General features: G+C 36.3%; 1 protein-coding gene across 7 annotated transcripts in view; it reads left to right on the top strand.

Annotated features, from left to right (window-relative positions):
- Positions 1-17,537, top strand: part of tbc1d1 (TBC1 (tre-2/USP6, BUB2, cdc16) domain family, member 1) — a 63,866-nt gene that overhangs the window by 34,223 nt on the left and 12,106 nt on the right. For 5 of the 7 annotated variants that reach the window (XM_016280691.1, XM_016280690.1, XM_016280689.1 and 2 more), the window contains 6 exons: positions 23-142; positions 1,077-1,213; positions 5,812-6,000; positions 8,279-8,440; positions 12,592-12,753; positions 16,417-16,661. In XM_016280691.1, the coding sequence (XP_016136177.1) occupies positions 23-142; positions 1,077-1,213; positions 5,812-6,000; positions 8,279-8,440; positions 12,592-12,753; positions 16,417-16,661 (1,015 nt within the window). The remainder of the gene's footprint in view (positions 1-22; positions 143-1,076; positions 1,214-5,811; positions 6,001-8,278; positions 8,441-12,591; positions 12,754-16,416; positions 16,662-17,537) is intronic. The other 2 variants (XM_016280693.1, XM_016280694.1) reach the window with 1 other exon arrangement.

Genomic DNA, 17,537 nt, shown 5'->3' with positions numbered 1-17,537 from the left:
TTTCTCATGCTCTATCTCTCAGTCCATCGGGGCTGAGTGGCTTTAGAGCGAGATTACACTCCTCCTCCTCTGTTCCAAATTTCCTCAAATTTCTGGCCCCTGTAGTGGAGAGCGATGATACCAGTGACTCTCAGAAGAAGAGGTACTCTGCCAGTCCATCTTTCCATTTTCCTGTCTTCCATCTCTGTTCTTATTCTGCACCTGCCACAGAGGCTGATGTGGTTAAAGACTCATTAGATAAGAAAAAGAATACATTTTCTTGTAATGAATCAGGATGTGCACAGAAAATCAAATAACTGAGTAGTTGTTCCGCAGCAGTTTTTATTAATGCATATTGTATTTTTTTTTCAGAAGACAAGCATAGACTGTTAGCTTAATTTGTTAGCTAAGATATTGTACTCATTTTGAAACCATAAAAAATGGATAGTCTAATGTTTGTGAATAAAACACAATGTCATATTTAAAAAATTAAATAATAAATAAATCACAACATTATAATGTACAAAATATAATAATACATTTTGGGATTTCCTAAAGATTATATTTAACAGTGTTGAGTTAGTGTTTTTAAAGATTAAGTGAGTGTTGGATAGTACCAAGGGTACATAAAAAAAATACAAATAAAAATAGTAGATCTGTAAAATACTTACTTTTTTGTGCATATCTACATCATTTAATAATTTATAAAATTATGGAAAATATAAAATATTATAAAATTAAGTCCTGGTACAGGGAATATCATTTCTGAAAAACACCATTACTACAGGGTTATTTCATATTATGAACACAATATCATATTTTAATAATAGATAGATAGATAGACAGATGGAATAAAATTTCCATTTTCAAATAAGGAAACAGAGTATTTGAATAAAAAATGAAATAAAATACTCAAAATGCCAGTAGTAATGAGTTGGTCTAGGATTGGTTTGAAATTGTTATTTTTTTATCTTGTTTTATCAGCTTTCAAATTTAATATGGCCTCTACTCTTGACAGAAGTTTGTCACTACTGTCTGTCAGTGTATGTATATATTTGTATGAATGGATGCCTATGCTTATGTATTTGTATGTGTAGTGACGTGGCGGCCCTGTCCAGTCCTGGAGCGGTGTGTGTTGTTGGGGATGACAGTCCATTACGTAACCGGAGACACTCCTGGAGACAACAGATCTTCTTAAGAGTCGCCACACCACAGAAGGGCTCAGACTCCAAAGGTAGCACCCTAGTTAAATATACAAGTAGGATACATTGATGCCAAACATCATCTATATCAACTACACTTTACAGTGTACAGTTAGTGCCTCTACAGTAACTAATGGTGTCCTCTAGGTGGCGCTCTTGCTCTTAATGACGTGCTAAGTGTGAGTGAGTTTGCAAACTGACAGCCAACTTGGACTTGATGTTTCTTTTGGCAGAGAAACAGAATTACAATGATTATCACTTTCCTCATTTCCACCGCACTCAGACATGACTTGCTTTTCGTATTTTCTTGACCTGTTTTATGTCTTTCTTGAACTGCCAAAACAGCAAATCAGGTCTGTTATTTTGAAGTTGGTAGCTCATTAGACTTGTTAGTACCTCAGAGTAAATGTTGATCCAGATGTCAAAACACCCCTCAGGTGTGAGTGTGAATGAGAGAAATTATCATTAATTATCCACACAATTGTGTAGCTCATTAGGCCCAACAAATTAAATGCCTTCAAGTTATGGTGTTGTTAAGCCCGGGTTTAACAGTTGTTACAAACTACAAAATGGCCTGTTTTAATGGCCATCAATGTAGAAGTTAATGGGAATTTCTTAAAGGGACAGTTCATCCAAAAATGAAAATTGTTATCATTTTCTGGTAAAAAAATTATATATATATATATATATATATATATATATATTGATTGATATTATTATAATTTGACTGATGAAATAAAAACAATAGTATTACACTGAATAATATTAATTCAACAAATGAAAATAGTTTAATTATGCTTTAAGTTTATTTAAACCTATTTCAATTTGACATTACCAAATATCTACCTTGGATGGGGACAAAAGAGGGTAAATAAAAGATCTGGGTAGGTCTCTATTGTATAACCTACTCGGGACAGAAGGATATAAAAATGAATGACAAGCATTTTGGTATGTTCATAACACTGATCTAACAGATGGCTTCAGAAGACTTGGAATATAGGCTACAAGACTACTTTTATGATAGTTTTATGGTTTATGGTGGTTAAAAATACTTCAGTAAGGTCTTTGTGAGATAAAGTTAAAAATACAGTCAAACTGTGAGAAATAAAGTTACAGTTGTAACAGTTTCAAATACTTCATGTTTTTCTTTAAAGCAGAAATAGGCATCCGTAGTTGTGTGGATTATGTTTGTATATTCAGTTAAAAGGTGTCCAGTATCTGATTCTAGAGAACTGACCTTCTTTTTGTTTACGGAAAAAATGTGTATGATGTATGTGCAGTAATATGAGTAGACTTCCTTAAAGTAGAATGTGTGCCAAGAGCGCTGTTGTTGTGTGTGTGTGTGTGTGTGTGTGTGTGTGTGTGTGCGTGTTTCTCCAGTATATTTGGGTGTGTCTTGATAAGTGTGTGTCTGCGCTGAATGAAGTAATGTTTGTGTTAATGAGGTAATATGTGTGTGTGTGTGTGTGTGTGTGTGTGTGTGTGTTGGGTGTGGTGTTTTGCAGGAGGTCATGTTGACAGACATCTACAGGAAAGCACCGGCGTTATTGACCCACTTACATATGTGTGTTTGCACACTCGCAAGGCGTTGGTCTGGGCAGAAACACCACTTATTTACAGAGGGAGTGGCCAGTGTGTGTGTGTGTGTGTGTCTGCACGCGTGCACTGGTATATATGGTTTATGAGGACACAAATGTGTATAATGACATGGGTACTACAACATAAACATGGTTTATGAAGGCTTAAAAAACATACAAAACTGTGTTTTATGAAATTCAAAAATTGCCAGTAGTTTTCTGTAAGGGGTAGGTTAAAGGTTTAGGTCTAGGGCGATAGAAAATACAGTTTGTACAGTATAAAAACCATTACGCCTATGGAGAGTCCCTGTAAACCACAAATGCAAGTGTTTGTGTGTGTGTGCGTGTTTGCAGAGGGAGTGACCGGTGCCCAAGTGTCCAAGTGCGTCAGTGTCCACTGTAGCAATCTCCACACATGCACTCAAACACATGTGCTGCTCAACCCCACTGGAATTGGGTCAGATGTGTGTGTGTGTGTGTGTGTGTGTGTGTATGTGTACGATTCTTAACATAAGTAATTGCTGTTTTGAGAGAAGTTTTATGGCCTTTCTGCTGAAAGCCTTGAATTATGCCATGCAGAGACATTGACTGACCAAGACTAAGAGTGTGTGTGTGTCTATAGAGGCAATTCAGTTCTCTCACTGTCTTGACAATTTGTACTTCACTTGTATATTACGGTGTTTGCAGGAATCTCAAGGATTGAGTGGGAATTAAGTTCTTTGCCCACCTACCATTTTTACTATATACAGTGGTGTGAAAAAGTTTTTGCCCCCTTCCTGTTTTTTTAATTGTTTGCATATTTGTCACACTTAAAAGATTCAGATCATCAAACAAATTTTTATATTACACAAAGATAATGCAAGTAAATACAAAATGCAGTTTTTAAATGATGATTTCATTTATTAAGGGAAAAAAGCTGTCCAAACCTACGTGGCCCTACGTGAAAAATTAATTGCCCCCTCCTGTTAAATCATGAAAGAACTGCAATTAACCACATTATTTTAAAAAGCTTAGATAAATTTCGCTAGCCACACCCAGGCCTGATTACTGCCAGACCTGTTGAATCAAGAAATCACTTAAATAGAACCTGTCTGACAAAGTGAAGCATGCTTAGTATCTTTTAAGTGTGACAAATATACAAAAAATATAAAAAACAGAAAGGGGGCAAAAACCTTTTCACGGCACTGTATATATATATATATATATATATATATATATAGGTTATATTTTGTTGTCGTTAAATTAATTGTATATTATTATTATTATTATTTCATATTTGTTCATTTATTTTTTATTATTATTTATTTAATCAGTAAAAAAATATTTAAAAATATACATTTATATATTTGGAAATCCTGTAACCCTTACTGTAAACCTTAAAAGCTGTTTAAACTGACAGCCGCAATATTTTCAGTGAAAGTTGGTGATAAACATTTCTGAAATGTTTATATTTATGCAGATGAGCTGAACAGTGCAAATAAGAACTGCTGTCTGAACGTTAACATTAAAATACAATCAGTTTATGCCATTTTTGTCTGTTTTGACCTGTGGGTGGGAAGAGGACTAAACTACAGCAGGTTTAGACAAGATCTGCTTTTGTATGTTACAGGAGTGAAATTAAAGAAAGATGTAGAGTGTGTGGGTGAATGGCATTTTATTTCAGCACTCTGATTTGATTTTTTTTTTCATGGTGATTATGCAGCACTATCAGGTGATTATACCATAAATAACAGTACATTTTATTTTTCTTGATGCACAATTTCTCATTTTGTTCACAAAGGGTAGTTTGAGGTCTCGGATCCGCCCTATAGTTTGGGTGGTGTTCATTTAACACCTCTGCCTGTGCTCATGGACACTTGTATTTGAGTGTTATGCATGTGTTTGTATTTCTGTGTGTTTTGTGGTTTGCTCTTTTGTTAAGTGTTAATTTTTGCAAACCTGACAGAAAACTTAAAAATCTTGTGGAGAAGACGTGCTGTTATGCAATACACCTGCCATTTATTAAAGTGGGGGGGAAGTCACAGACATATTTCAGGTTCTATTAGCTTCATCTTTTACTATGACGGCATGTTAACTGTACATATGCTTTCAGTTTTGAATCAAAACATTTATTTAGTGTAAGCTTATAAACCTTTATCTGAATAATTTTAAGCTTACATGAATTATATTTTTGATCAGTGATGAGTAATGGTGATGTTGGTAATTGATGTAGGTGTTGTTGATTTAGGGCTGGTAGCTACTCGAGGTGAAATTTGCGTTCAAATGCACTTGGTCCAAATGTTGGTCTTGGTGAGATATTAAACAGTCTTGTTTGTCTTCAATTTTTGTAAACGGTCGTAAAAATTAAAGTTAAATTTAAGTATTATTTGATCTTTTATTACTTGTTTTTTTTATTCCATTTTCAACTTTTACCATAATATTTATTGTTTAATTTATTTCTAATCTTTTCCCATATTATTTGTCTTTTTGTTTGTCATTTCTGTCTGTCTTTATTTTATTTGATAATTGTATTTATTTATTTGTTAATTTTATTTTTATTTGTATATTTTATTTGTTTATTTAACAAACACAGGGTCATATATACAAATACAAAACACTTTTAGCGTAACACGTGACACTAAAATTAATTCAACACCCTAAACACCCTAATATACAGTACTGATAAAATATTAAGAAAAACTATTTAAATGAACACAGGGAATTCTGGGAATGTTTTTTATTGTGAATTTTATAGCATTTCATAGATTCATAGTTTTTACAACATAAATTCAGCATTTATTTTGCCGTAAAATTACATGTAATGTTATCCATTTACAGTTTTTCATTTTATATGGGACCTTTTTCTGAAAAAATTACGAACATACCACAATTCAGATTTACAAAGCTTAATTGGTATTGGTACTGACTGCTGAAATCATGGTATAATGATAAACATCTTGGTAGTTTATGTAGATGTTGTTTAGGTAATGTTGGTAGCTATTGTTGGTCATTTTTGTAGTTCATGTAGGTGATGTTAATTTTGTTCTGTTGTGACAAACTATATTGTTTTTCAGATTCCACTTTAGAGGTTGGCAGCAGAATGGCTCTGGGAGGGGGAGTTGGGGGCGGGGACAGCACCCTGGGGGTGGTGCCAGAGGAGAGGAGAAAGAGGAGTGGGGCGGAGCTAAGAGAGCTATGGAGGAAAGCAATTCATCAACAGATTCTCCTGCTGCGGATGGACAGAGAGAACCAGAAACTACAAGGTGAAACACAAGTACACACGCAGTAACTATTATCACTGTGAATATTGTCAGTTCAGCATACAAATTACCTAGTAGAGAACTGACAGCCTTTACATACTCTATTAACAAAAAATTCAATCAACTATGAGATTAGATTTGTTGAAAGGAATTTTGACAAAATCACATAATTTTGCCAGTTAGCGCTACATAGTTTATATTCCCCATTGCAGGAAAATATTGGCCGTACTTTGTTAGCTTATTTAAGTTTATTATTATTATTATTACTTTTGTTAATGTTAGTATTTTTCTGCCTGTACAAGATCTTAAATGTGTTTTTATGAAATCACAACATCCAGGTTATTAGGTATTATGGGATTATAAAGCTTAGTTTGTTCTTGCCCTTAGGATTTATTCAATGAATGGTATTGAGCATTAAGACTTCCTTCTGCGGTTCTTGGGAATTCAGAGCTGCTTTTAGGTCATATGCAGCTGTCAAACGGGTGATTTGCTTGGCATACGTTCAGTACACAAAAGCACCTCCCATAAACAATAGCGTACACACACACACATTTCTGCACAACCTGATGCACCCATGCTTTGCCTTACCTGGAAGTCCCTGCTGCAGGTTATGAGATGATCATGACAGGTGAAGAGTTTTGCTGGCACAGATGTGCTCTGATTTGGGTGTGCTCATGATTGGCAGTGTCACGCCTGCCCTGCCATGCCCAGTCATGCTTCTCATGACCTGAAAAGAAAGAACAGAAGCTTGAAAAGAAGCAGCCAATCCTATTGAATAGGGTGTGGCTGTAAAGAAGTGGGATCAGAAGATGTGTACTGGAAAGACTCTGCCCTACATCTAGCCTGTGTTTATATTACTACTTTACTTCTCAATCACAAAACTTTTGATGTTTGACATTTTGGAGACTTCTATTTCTATTTATGTATGTAATATGTATTTATTTATTTATTTTTGCCCCATGGGTAAGGATGGTTGGGGAGAGTATTATTTTCATTTTTGCTGTTATATCTCTTGCTGTGTTTGTCTGAAGGAGAATTCCCGTTGGTCCAGTAAGCGCGATTGAACTTAATAGTCTTGATAATAATGGCAGAATAGAAATTGTGAATTTAACACAATTTCTAGTTTATATTTACATGTACTGTTGCTTCAGTAACAGTAGTGAAGAAGTTCTGCTGCATGCTGGGCACTGTTTTTTTTTTATAACCCAGGGTTATATAATCAAATTAAATATTTTATATGTCCACTACAAAGGTTAGGGGTCAGTAATAAAAAAGAAATTAATACTTTTATTCTGCAAGGATTCATCAAATTGATCAAAAATGACAGTAAAGACATTTAAAATGTTACAATATTTCTATTTTGACTCTGAAGAACTCTGAAGAAAGTATCATCGTTCTACACAAATACGCATGTGCTATGTGTACTGTGCCAGACTAACTGAGACTTGTCACAGCACTTGTATACTGTTGCCCTCTTGTTGATTGCTTCTATTGTTCTCATTTGAAAGTCACTTTGGATAAAAGGGTCTACTTAATGATTAAATGTAAGCAGCACAACCGTTTTCATAATTTATATGAAATGTTTTTTTGAGCACCAAATCATCATATTACAATGATTTCTGCAGGATCTGATGAAAATTTTACTTTGCCATCACAGAAATAGAATAGAAATAGAAAATTGTTACTTTAAACTAATGATATTTCACATTATTATTATCATTATTATTATATTTTTTACTGTATTTTTGATCAATTAAATGCAGCTTTGGTGAGAATAAGAGACTTCTTTCAAAAACATAACAAATTCTAACCAACCCCAAACTCTTAAACAGTAGTAAATATGTTTGTGCCCAATAACCTATATGTAAAACAGTTTTTTAATTGTTTTATTTCTTTTTGGCAGAGGAATTTTTTGGGCTATGTAACTTAAGCTCTTTTTCACATCAGAACAAATAAATGTTATTGAAAACATTGAGTAAGGGACCATTCACACAGAACACGTTTTTGCTTTGAAAACTGCGAGACGCAGACAGTGGAATGGGGAAAAAGTTCTTGAGATGTGGTTTTTAAAAGTTAAACTTATTCTAACATGAGAATAAGTTATAAGCTGCTTTTTTAGAACGCCATGTCAAGACGCTGCAAAATAAGAAATGAGCGCAAATAGTCAAACACGCCCGTCTAGAGCATCTAGAAAAACAATGGAAAAGTAGCACAGTGAAACGTTTTCTGTGTGAGCGGACAGTAAATAAAATAAATAACCTTTCATTCAATGTGTGTGCAGCATCAGAGAGTGATCTGCAGTGCAGACGACTGAAACTGGACTATGAAGAGATCACTCCATGTCTGAAAGATGTCACTCTGGTCTGGGAGAGACTGCTAACCACCACTGGGAGGTCAAAGGTCAGATTTGCGACCGAGGAGATCAACACAGCTGTGGGACAAGGTGAGTTACACACACACGTAGATACATAAGAATGTTGAAGCTGATGTTACAATGAGTTGTATGAGGTTTGTCAGTGAATGTTTTGACACCTGGATTAACTGATCTAGAACTGTACATTGAGTGAGGAGTATGTAATATGTTGTTTTAGACAGCTTATGTATCATCATGGGCGCCTTAAGATAACCAAAGGCCCCTGGGCTACAGCATTACAGTAGGCCCCCCGACCCCAGAAAACCTTTTATTTTAAATTTTTTAAGCTTCCTAACAATTATTTGTCAAATTTCGTTTTTTGTCTTGTTAACATTCACAACTCTGTTCTGCGTAAAAAGTGAATTTAAGCGAATATGCAAATTCACTCTTTGCCACAAGGTGGCGCTTGTGGAACAGCAGAATTATATAGCCGTTTCATAAAGTAAACACTACGTTATTATGGGCATTATACGGATGTAATATGAAAGAAAAATGCCATCAAAACTTTCCTGGCTGAAATGTGAGTTTACAGGTATGATTTGAACACCATAAATCACACAAAATATTGATTATTCATCATCAGTAGATCAAAACAACACTGCATGTTGGCATAAATGTGGGTTATTTGGTGATTGCTAACTGCGTTTTTATTTTGAAACATGACGTGCTCACGTTTAATTTAGTTAAACCACAGCCGTATAAGTTTAATGATCACATTTAAGCAATAGGATAATTCCTATTTTTCCATCCCAAGATTTAAAATTGAGAGTTTGAAGCGGCACTATTTATGGAACACAGATGACACACAGATTACATCCAAGCAAGTTACTGAACTCTCATTGTATGACGTTCAGGGGTGTGAAGTAACGAATTACAAATACTCACGTTGCAGTAATTAAGTAGTTTTTATCAGTAATTGTACTTTTTTGAGTAGTTTAAAAACATGAAAACCTATTATAAACGAGGCATTCATTGCATCCAGTGGGGACATAATTACGGATTATAATGACTTATACTGTCTTTTTACGCATTGCATCACGCCGCGTAAACATAAAACCATGTCTGCATTTGTGATCGGAGAAATGACAAACAACAAGTCCTACTCTACACTGCCCAAAAAACTTGCTTTAAATATATAAAAGATAAAAACGCTTTAAATATAAAAAACTTACTTACAGTCTGTGAGTCAGAACAGCCGGCATTGTAGTCTACTCTCCCAGGATCAAAAAACAGTCCTCCATAAAATGTGCTGCACACATCTGAGTATTTGGGTTGAAGTGTTCTGGAACAGTGTTGTTAATACAACTTAACCACTGATTTCTAGTCGTGTCCATTTTTGGAAGACCAAACAAAGTAGTTTCGCTTTCACAACGAAACACAGCGTCACACACGGCAGCCTAGAGTGAGCAGAGGCCGGGGGCTAGAGTTAGCGGCGGCTGTCCGGTCCAGTTCCTTTCACACAGCAGTGTTGTGTTTCTGTTAATATGCGTCTTGACATAAAGATACTCTCGTGCTGTGATTATTTACTAGCGAATGCATTGTACATTCTGTTTACAGTATATCGATTGAACACGTGGAACATACCAACTATTGGCGCTTTTCCACTGCGTGGTATGACTCGGCTCGGCACGGCTCAGTATGGCACGGCACGGTTCGGCTCGGCACGTTTTGCATTTCCACTGCAGTTCAGTACCGCTTTAGAGTGGGCGGGATTATTCACATGTTGTTATAGTTGCCCCGCCTCTACTACCACGACTCCTAAAAAAATACTTTTTCATTCCGCATCGCCCCATCAAACTCTCGCTGGATCCGATCCTCTGCTATCAACGAGAGGAACGTCTGTTCTTCCGCAACAGACAACAAAACTTTTGGTTGTTAAAAAAAGGTGCGCTCGTTCAAAACAGTTGCGTTCGATCCTTCGCTGGCTGTGACCATTCTGTCCGGCCAATCTGTGATCAGCAGAGTTTACACGTCACGCTTTGGTAACGGTACGGTTCACTTGGAACCCCAACCGAGGTGGTACTAAAAAAAGTACCAGGTACTGTACCGAGTGGAAAACCCCCCCAAAAGTGAACCGTACCATGCCGTACCATGCAGTGGAAAAGCGCCACATATAAACTGTGTGGGGGGAACCTAAACTGAGCCATTCACTATATAGGTTACTACAACCAGTGCGTCACTGAAAATGAGTGTGTGAGTTTGTTTACAGAACGCTGTTGTCACTGCTGCAAACTCCCATATAAATAATTATTAAAAAAATATAATTTCCCTGCAGCCAGTGTAGGGGCCCACTGGCTTCAGGCCCCTGGGCTTCAGCCCCTTGAAGCCTGTGCATTAATGCACCCCTGGTTGTCAGTTTTTTAGAGGAGTGTAAACTGAGTTATCTGTGTGCATTTATTTTGAAGCCTTTAATTTGCATTTCCTGAAAAAAAGTGGAATGTTTTTCACGTTTGATGTTTATGCGGAGTATGTGTGTGAGTGTTTCATTTAGATACAGGAGCTGTCTCTTTGATAGTCAGGTTTTTATAGAGTGTGTGTGTGTGTGTGTGTATGTGTGTGTTAGACCAGTTTATGTGTTTATGTAGTATGTTAGACTAGTTTAAGTGTTTATGTAGTTAATAAAACCTTACTTGTATCACACTTGACGTGGTTCATTGTTTGCTCATAACTGGAGTCACTTAATCATGCAGATTTATGCTACAAGCTTTTGTAGAATTGTACAGTAAGAAAGTTATTTCCTTTAACCAGGAAATTAACGTTCTTAGAATTGACAAGACAGTTGACCCTGAGAGGTCAGCTAAATATCTACAGCGGATCTAAAATATTCATAATTAATTATAACTAGTTATGGTTAATTATTCATATTTCCCATGAGCTGAGTCGCTACATCAGTACCACTTTAGAGTGGGCGGGATTATTCACATGTTGTTATAGTTGCCCCGCCTCTACTACCACGACTCCTAAAAAAATACTTTTTCATTCCGCATCGCCCCATCAAACTCTCGCTGGATCCGATCCTCTGCTATCAACGAGAGGAACGTCTGTTCTTCCGCAACAGACAACAAAACTTTTGGTTGTTAAAAAAAGGTGCGCTCGTTCAAAACAGTTGCGTTCGATCCTTCGCTGGCTGTGACCATTCTGTCCGGCCAATCTGTGATCAGCAGAGTTTACACGTCACGCTTTGGTAACGGTACGGTTCACTTGGAACCCCAACCGAGGTGGTACTAAAAAAAGTACCAGGTACTGTACCGAGTGGAAAACCCCCCCAAAAGTGAACCGTACCATGCCGTACCATGCAGTGGAAAAGCGCCACATATAAACTGTGTGGGGGGAACCTAAACTGAGCCATTCACTATATAGGTTACTACAACCAGTGCGTCACTGAAAATGAGTGTGTGAGTTTGTTTACAGAACGCTGTTGTCACTGCTGCAAACTCCCATATAAATAATTATTAAAAAAATATAATTTCCCTGCAGCCAGTGTAGGGGCCCACTGGCTTCAGGCCCCTGGGCTTCAGCCCCTTGAAGCCTGTGCATTAATGCACCCCTGGTTGTCAGTTTTTTAGAGGAGTGTAAACTGAGTTATCTGTGTGCATTTATTTTGAAGCCTTTAATTTGCATTTCCTGAAAAAAAGTGGAATGTTTTTCACGTTTGATGTTTATGCGGAGTATGTGTGTGAGTGTTTCATTTAGATACAGGAGCTGTCTCTTTGATAGTCAGGTTTTTATAGAGGTAGTTCTGCGGAATGATTGGTGAGATTGCACACACCTATGCACACAAGCACACACCTGTTCAAGTTCAGTGCAACTGTAGCATGTAACATTCACGTACACATATTTGTGCAGATGTTATACAGAGTTCATTATCACTATGAATCTGGTGCAATTCTTTGCACTTTGCATGATCGTACTGATTATGCTTCATAAACTGCAGTGGGGACAAACTACTGAGTGTTTGCAATTCTGTTTGGTGGCACTAGTGCCACAGAAATTAGACAAAGAGCTGTTTTTTTGGACTTAGTTTTCTTGAAGTGATTTTATGGACATCCATCTACATGTCAGATTAGATCACACACTACTGAAAAAGCACTCAAAACTGGTGTTCTGCTCAAGACATTCAAAAGATCCATCAATGAAACACTCTCGTATTGCTCTTCTTTCTGTTTTTCTCTCTCTCTCAGGCGTTCCTAGGCAGCATCGAGGAGAGATTTGGAAGTTTCTTTCAGAGCAGTATTTGTTGAGGCAGGAGGTGCCCGGCGCCAAACCTCCGAACAATGACACTCCTTACAAAGAGCTTCTGAAGCAGCTCACATCCCAACAGCATGCCATACTCATAGACTTGGGTTAGTATTACAAGCACAATGGTCTGTGCCAAAACCTAGTGGTCTGCATTGCTGCCTACATCTAACTAAAGACTGGAATACACTACACGACTTTTAAAATCTGAACAGATTTTAAAACACTAGGCATCATACACTTACTTTGTAAACAGTCAGAGAGGAAAAACTGGGCATCATAAACTAAACGACTGAGGATCACACAAAAACTCAATCAGAGACGTGCGCCTTGTTGCTAGTAGATGTGTGACAGACGACTTAAAATAGCAAACAGATTTGATATCCTCCGACTGGATGGAATCAGAGTCTGAAGCTAAAAAAATCAGAGTCTGTGACCATCATACACTACGTGATTTTCTATGGAATCTGTCAACTCAAACCTGCAGACTGGCTCTGACTTTCAGCAACTTATCCAAACTGTAAATCGGGGCAAAAATCGTGTAGTGTATTCCAGCCTTTAAATGGAAGTGACTGATTTGGGACACTCTTGATAGGCAACAACTGTGCTCGATGCACAAATGTCGCTCTTCACATAAAGCACACAGAAGACTAGGCCCACAACTGATTCCAATAGAATTTGACATTAGCATGTTGCTATGCAAACAAATCAGTATTCTATAACAGTGGTTCTCAACCAGGGGCCTGAGAAAACTCCCAATACAATTATTAAATTATTTAAATTGTTATATTAGCATATATCTTAATTAAAATCCTAAAAAAAAAATTGTAAAGATGTTCAAAATTAAACTTGCAACATTGTTTTTAACAGCACACGTACCAGAGGTACATATCAGCTTAGGTAGGAGGGCCTTTGAATATTGTCTTGGATATAGTGGGGCATTGAGAAGTCAAAAAAAAATTTAGAGCCATTGCTCTTCAAAAAAAAATAAAAATTGGGTTCAATAGTGGAATTTAACTTCATTTAAACTGGAATAACTGGAATTTAGTTCATTATAAATACAATGTAAAACTAATTCAATTTATTCTTTGGTATTGAGTGAAATATTCATATATTATTTATTATATTAATATTTGTACCGTTCAAAATTTAGGTGTCTGTAAGATTTTTTTTTTAAAGAAATGAATACTTGTATTCATCGGGGATGCATTAAATTGATCAAAAGGGACATTTATGATGTTACAAAAGTTTTTTATTTCAAATAAATGCTGTTCTTTTGAACTTCATGGGACAATCTTAGATCATAGAATCCTGAAAAATGTATTAGGATTTCCACAAAAATAATAAGCAACACAACTGTTTTCAACACTGATATAATAACAAAAAATATAACTTGAGCGCCAAATCAGCATATTAGAATGATATCTGAAGAATCGTGAGACACTAAAGTTTAGTTTGCTGAAAATTCAGCTTTGCCATCACAAAAATAAATTACATTTAAATTATATTAAAATAGAAGAAGTTAGTTTAAATCCTAATGATAATTCACAGTATTACTGTTTTTACTGTATTTTGCAGCCTCGGTAAGCACAAGAAACTTCTTTCAAACATACACACATACATTTGAATGGTAGTGTGTGTGTGAATATAATATTTTGTAATATATTATTATAAATGTATTGAATTTCTTTTGTGCTTGTCATGAAAAGTTATAAGATTATATAAAAGCAATGGAGTGGAACTGCCCCTTAAAATGCTGTCCTGGACTGGTACTGTAGGCAGCTCACTAGGTTTTGGAATGATTACTGGATTGCTTTTGTATTGTCCTTAGTTCTTTGTTATCTTTGAAGGTGGTCCGTTATCTAGATCATTGCTGAATGTCTAGTAAACTTATTGTAGTCAACTGCATGTGTCTTGCTGTTGCATAAGATGTTTTGCCCCTCAGAAATGTCTTGAGCAACAGAAACATGTCCTGCTGATTAGCTCAACTTGACACTTATTTGGTGGGCTTGCTTAATGTTGCGTTCTAGCATGCTGAAAAACAGCTATTCTGCTCTTCTGTCTTAAAAATACACACTATCTTGTACATGCTCATGCTTGCCCTGTTTTATTTTTTTTTAAATTGTCATCTGGGTATACACACAAGTCTCCATTCTTTGCAAAACGATCATTAGCTCCATTAGTATAGAGAACAAACTTCTGCAGAACCTCTTGAGACACTAGCGGAGATGGACAAATGTGAAGATGGAGAGATTAATGGGGAGGCTCAGACAAAGAAAAGGGAGGTGTCGTTGGCTCTCAGCACAGTGACAGTGGGAAGAAAGAGAGATGGATAGCTTTACAACACAGGAAGAAACCTAATCTTATAGGAATGTATATTGTTTCTAGGAAGACGCCCTCTCAGACAGGAACATATAAGCTCTAATTCAATGCAATACTTCAAATTCCTATCTTGAGATGCTTGCGTACTTCATGTATTTATGTTCTACAGGTTTCCAACCAATTGAGTGACACCATTTGCTAGGTTTCATTTCATCATATGCCACGTCAGATGCACACAGTCTACTTTTATAAAAAATTATTTTGCCATTTTCATGTTAAAGTGAAAAAAACGTTTCAAATTGTCGGAACTGGAAGTACAGAAGTTTAATATCTATTTTTGTTGGACATTGTGGAATCCCAGGAAATGAACAAGTGGACGCTGCTGCTAAGGAAGCACTTTCCACAAATATTGAAAAGTGTCCCATACCACGCACTGATCTTAAAACTACCGTATTATCATCATCAAATGGACAAATGAATGGGGCCTGTGTGTGAACAACAAACTGTATGAAATTAACCCGATTGTTGGTTAAAGTTGCATCTTTATTTTCAATAATTGATGGGAATAGATCATGGATACACAGTGCCAAATTGGACATTTCAGAATCAAGCAATAACAAAGAAAGATCCACTGATATTCGTCCGATATACACCGGTCTTCATGCCAGTGTCCAGTATCTTTTAAAATTATTATAATTTTTTTTTAAATTGTGCTAGTTTAAGTTCACTTTGGAAATTATATTACTCCAAAAATAGTTTTGAAGAAATCTTTAACTGAGTAAACCTGACTTAATCTTAGAGCTTTTATCTAAAGCAAACTTTAAAAACCTTATACATGTTTTTAACTTGCTCTTTTAAATTATTTTAACTTGTTGCTTGCCATGAAAATAACCAAGGAAGCTGGCATGGCATTAAAACATCAACCAGCCAACTCTGTAAAAGGAATTACTAAAAAATATATATATATATATATAGTAAAAGTGAAGTTAGTTCTGGGGAAAAAGTCTTGCATCAGTTGTTTGCAGATTCCACATAGTTTGATATTTATGTGTAATGCAATGAAATTCAAACACTGTAGTGTGACTTAAGTATCCAGATACTTGGCCTCTGTATAAACCTACATGAGAGAAGCATTGTGGGAGTATAAGCATATACCGTAGATGTGCCTCAAAAGTTGAAAACCAGCACCAGACTTTGGTTGATGAGACCGTGTCAAATATATGAGCCCTGTTCTTTCCTCCGGTCAGTTCTTTCTTTCTACATGTGGCGCACACACATGAGAGTAACCCTCTGAATGAGTGTGAACACTAGAGGAGGAGATTGAGCCGAAAGAAGGGGGGTCATATGTGTCTCTGCCAACATCAACAACAACAGCAGCATTGTTTTACTCAAACTGCACTGAAGAAAAAAAAAGAATACTTGAATGATTATTCTTCTTCCTCTCCCAGGACGTACATTTCCCACTCATCCGTATTTCAGCGCTCAGCTGGGTGCTGGCCAGCTTTCTCTCTATAATCTACTGAAGGCATATTCTCTGCTGGACCCAGAGGTGGGTTACTGCCAGGGCTTGAGTTTTGTGGCCGGCGTGTTGCTACTTCATATGAGTGAGGAGGACGCATTCCACATGCTCAGATTCCTTATGTACGACATGGGGCTGCGGAAACAGTACAGGCCCGATATGATCATACTGCAGGTACAGTAACATTGACATTGTCTCATACAGTATATGACATCATACAGTAGTTTTTTTCACACCTAATATTTTACACCTCAGTAGTGCTTTTGCAAAAGATTTCTATTTAAAATTCCTAAAAATGTTCCCACAAAAATATTAAGCAGCACTTTTTAAGCAGCTGTTGTCAACATTGATGATAATAAGAAATGTTTCTTGAAGATTTCTGAAGGATCATGTGATGACTGGAATAATGGCTGCTGAAAATGTATCTTTGCCATCACAGGAATAAATTACATTTTTAATTATATTTAAAATGGAAAATTATGAATGTATTCTAATTTTAATGTGGCCACATATTCTGCCCTACAAAACCAAAATGGAAAATGAGAAAAAATGTTTGTTGGATTGTCCATCCAAATGTGTTTTCTCTGAATCTGAGCATAGTTGAGACAAACATGTCTGAGTACAGTTCATTGTTCTATAAACTCAATTTCAGTCATAACTCATCTGTATGCAGTTTATGGGAAAGATTTTGTATTACATGAAAACTTAAGTGTGATCTCATTATTGATTGATTGATTTTTTTGCAGTTCACTTCCTGATCAGTAATGCATTGTGTTCCTTTAAACTGCATTTAAATAAAACAGTTAAACACAATTTATCACATGTGTTATGCGTACGCTTTGACAGCCCTGAGACAAATCAAGCAAGAAACATTCTACAGCGAAGCATGCGTGAAGAATTTGATCCATAACTGTAGGCCAGGGTTTCTCAACTCTGGACCTCGAGATCCATTTTCCTGCAGAGTTTATCTTCAACCCTAATCAAATTCACCTGAACAAGCTAATCAAGGTCTTCAGGATTACTACAAAGTTGCAGGTAGGTATGTTTAAA

This window comes from Sinocyclocheilus grahami, unplaced genomic scaffold (genome assembly GCF_001515645.1).
Source record: "Sinocyclocheilus grahami isolate Dianchi unplaced genomic scaffold, SAMN03320097.WGS_v1.1 scaffold143.1, whole genome shotgun sequence".
Lineage (NCBI taxonomy): Eukaryota > Metazoa > Chordata > Actinopteri > Cypriniformes > Cyprinidae > Sinocyclocheilus > Sinocyclocheilus grahami.
This window is presented reverse-complemented; position numbering and strand designations above follow the sequence as displayed.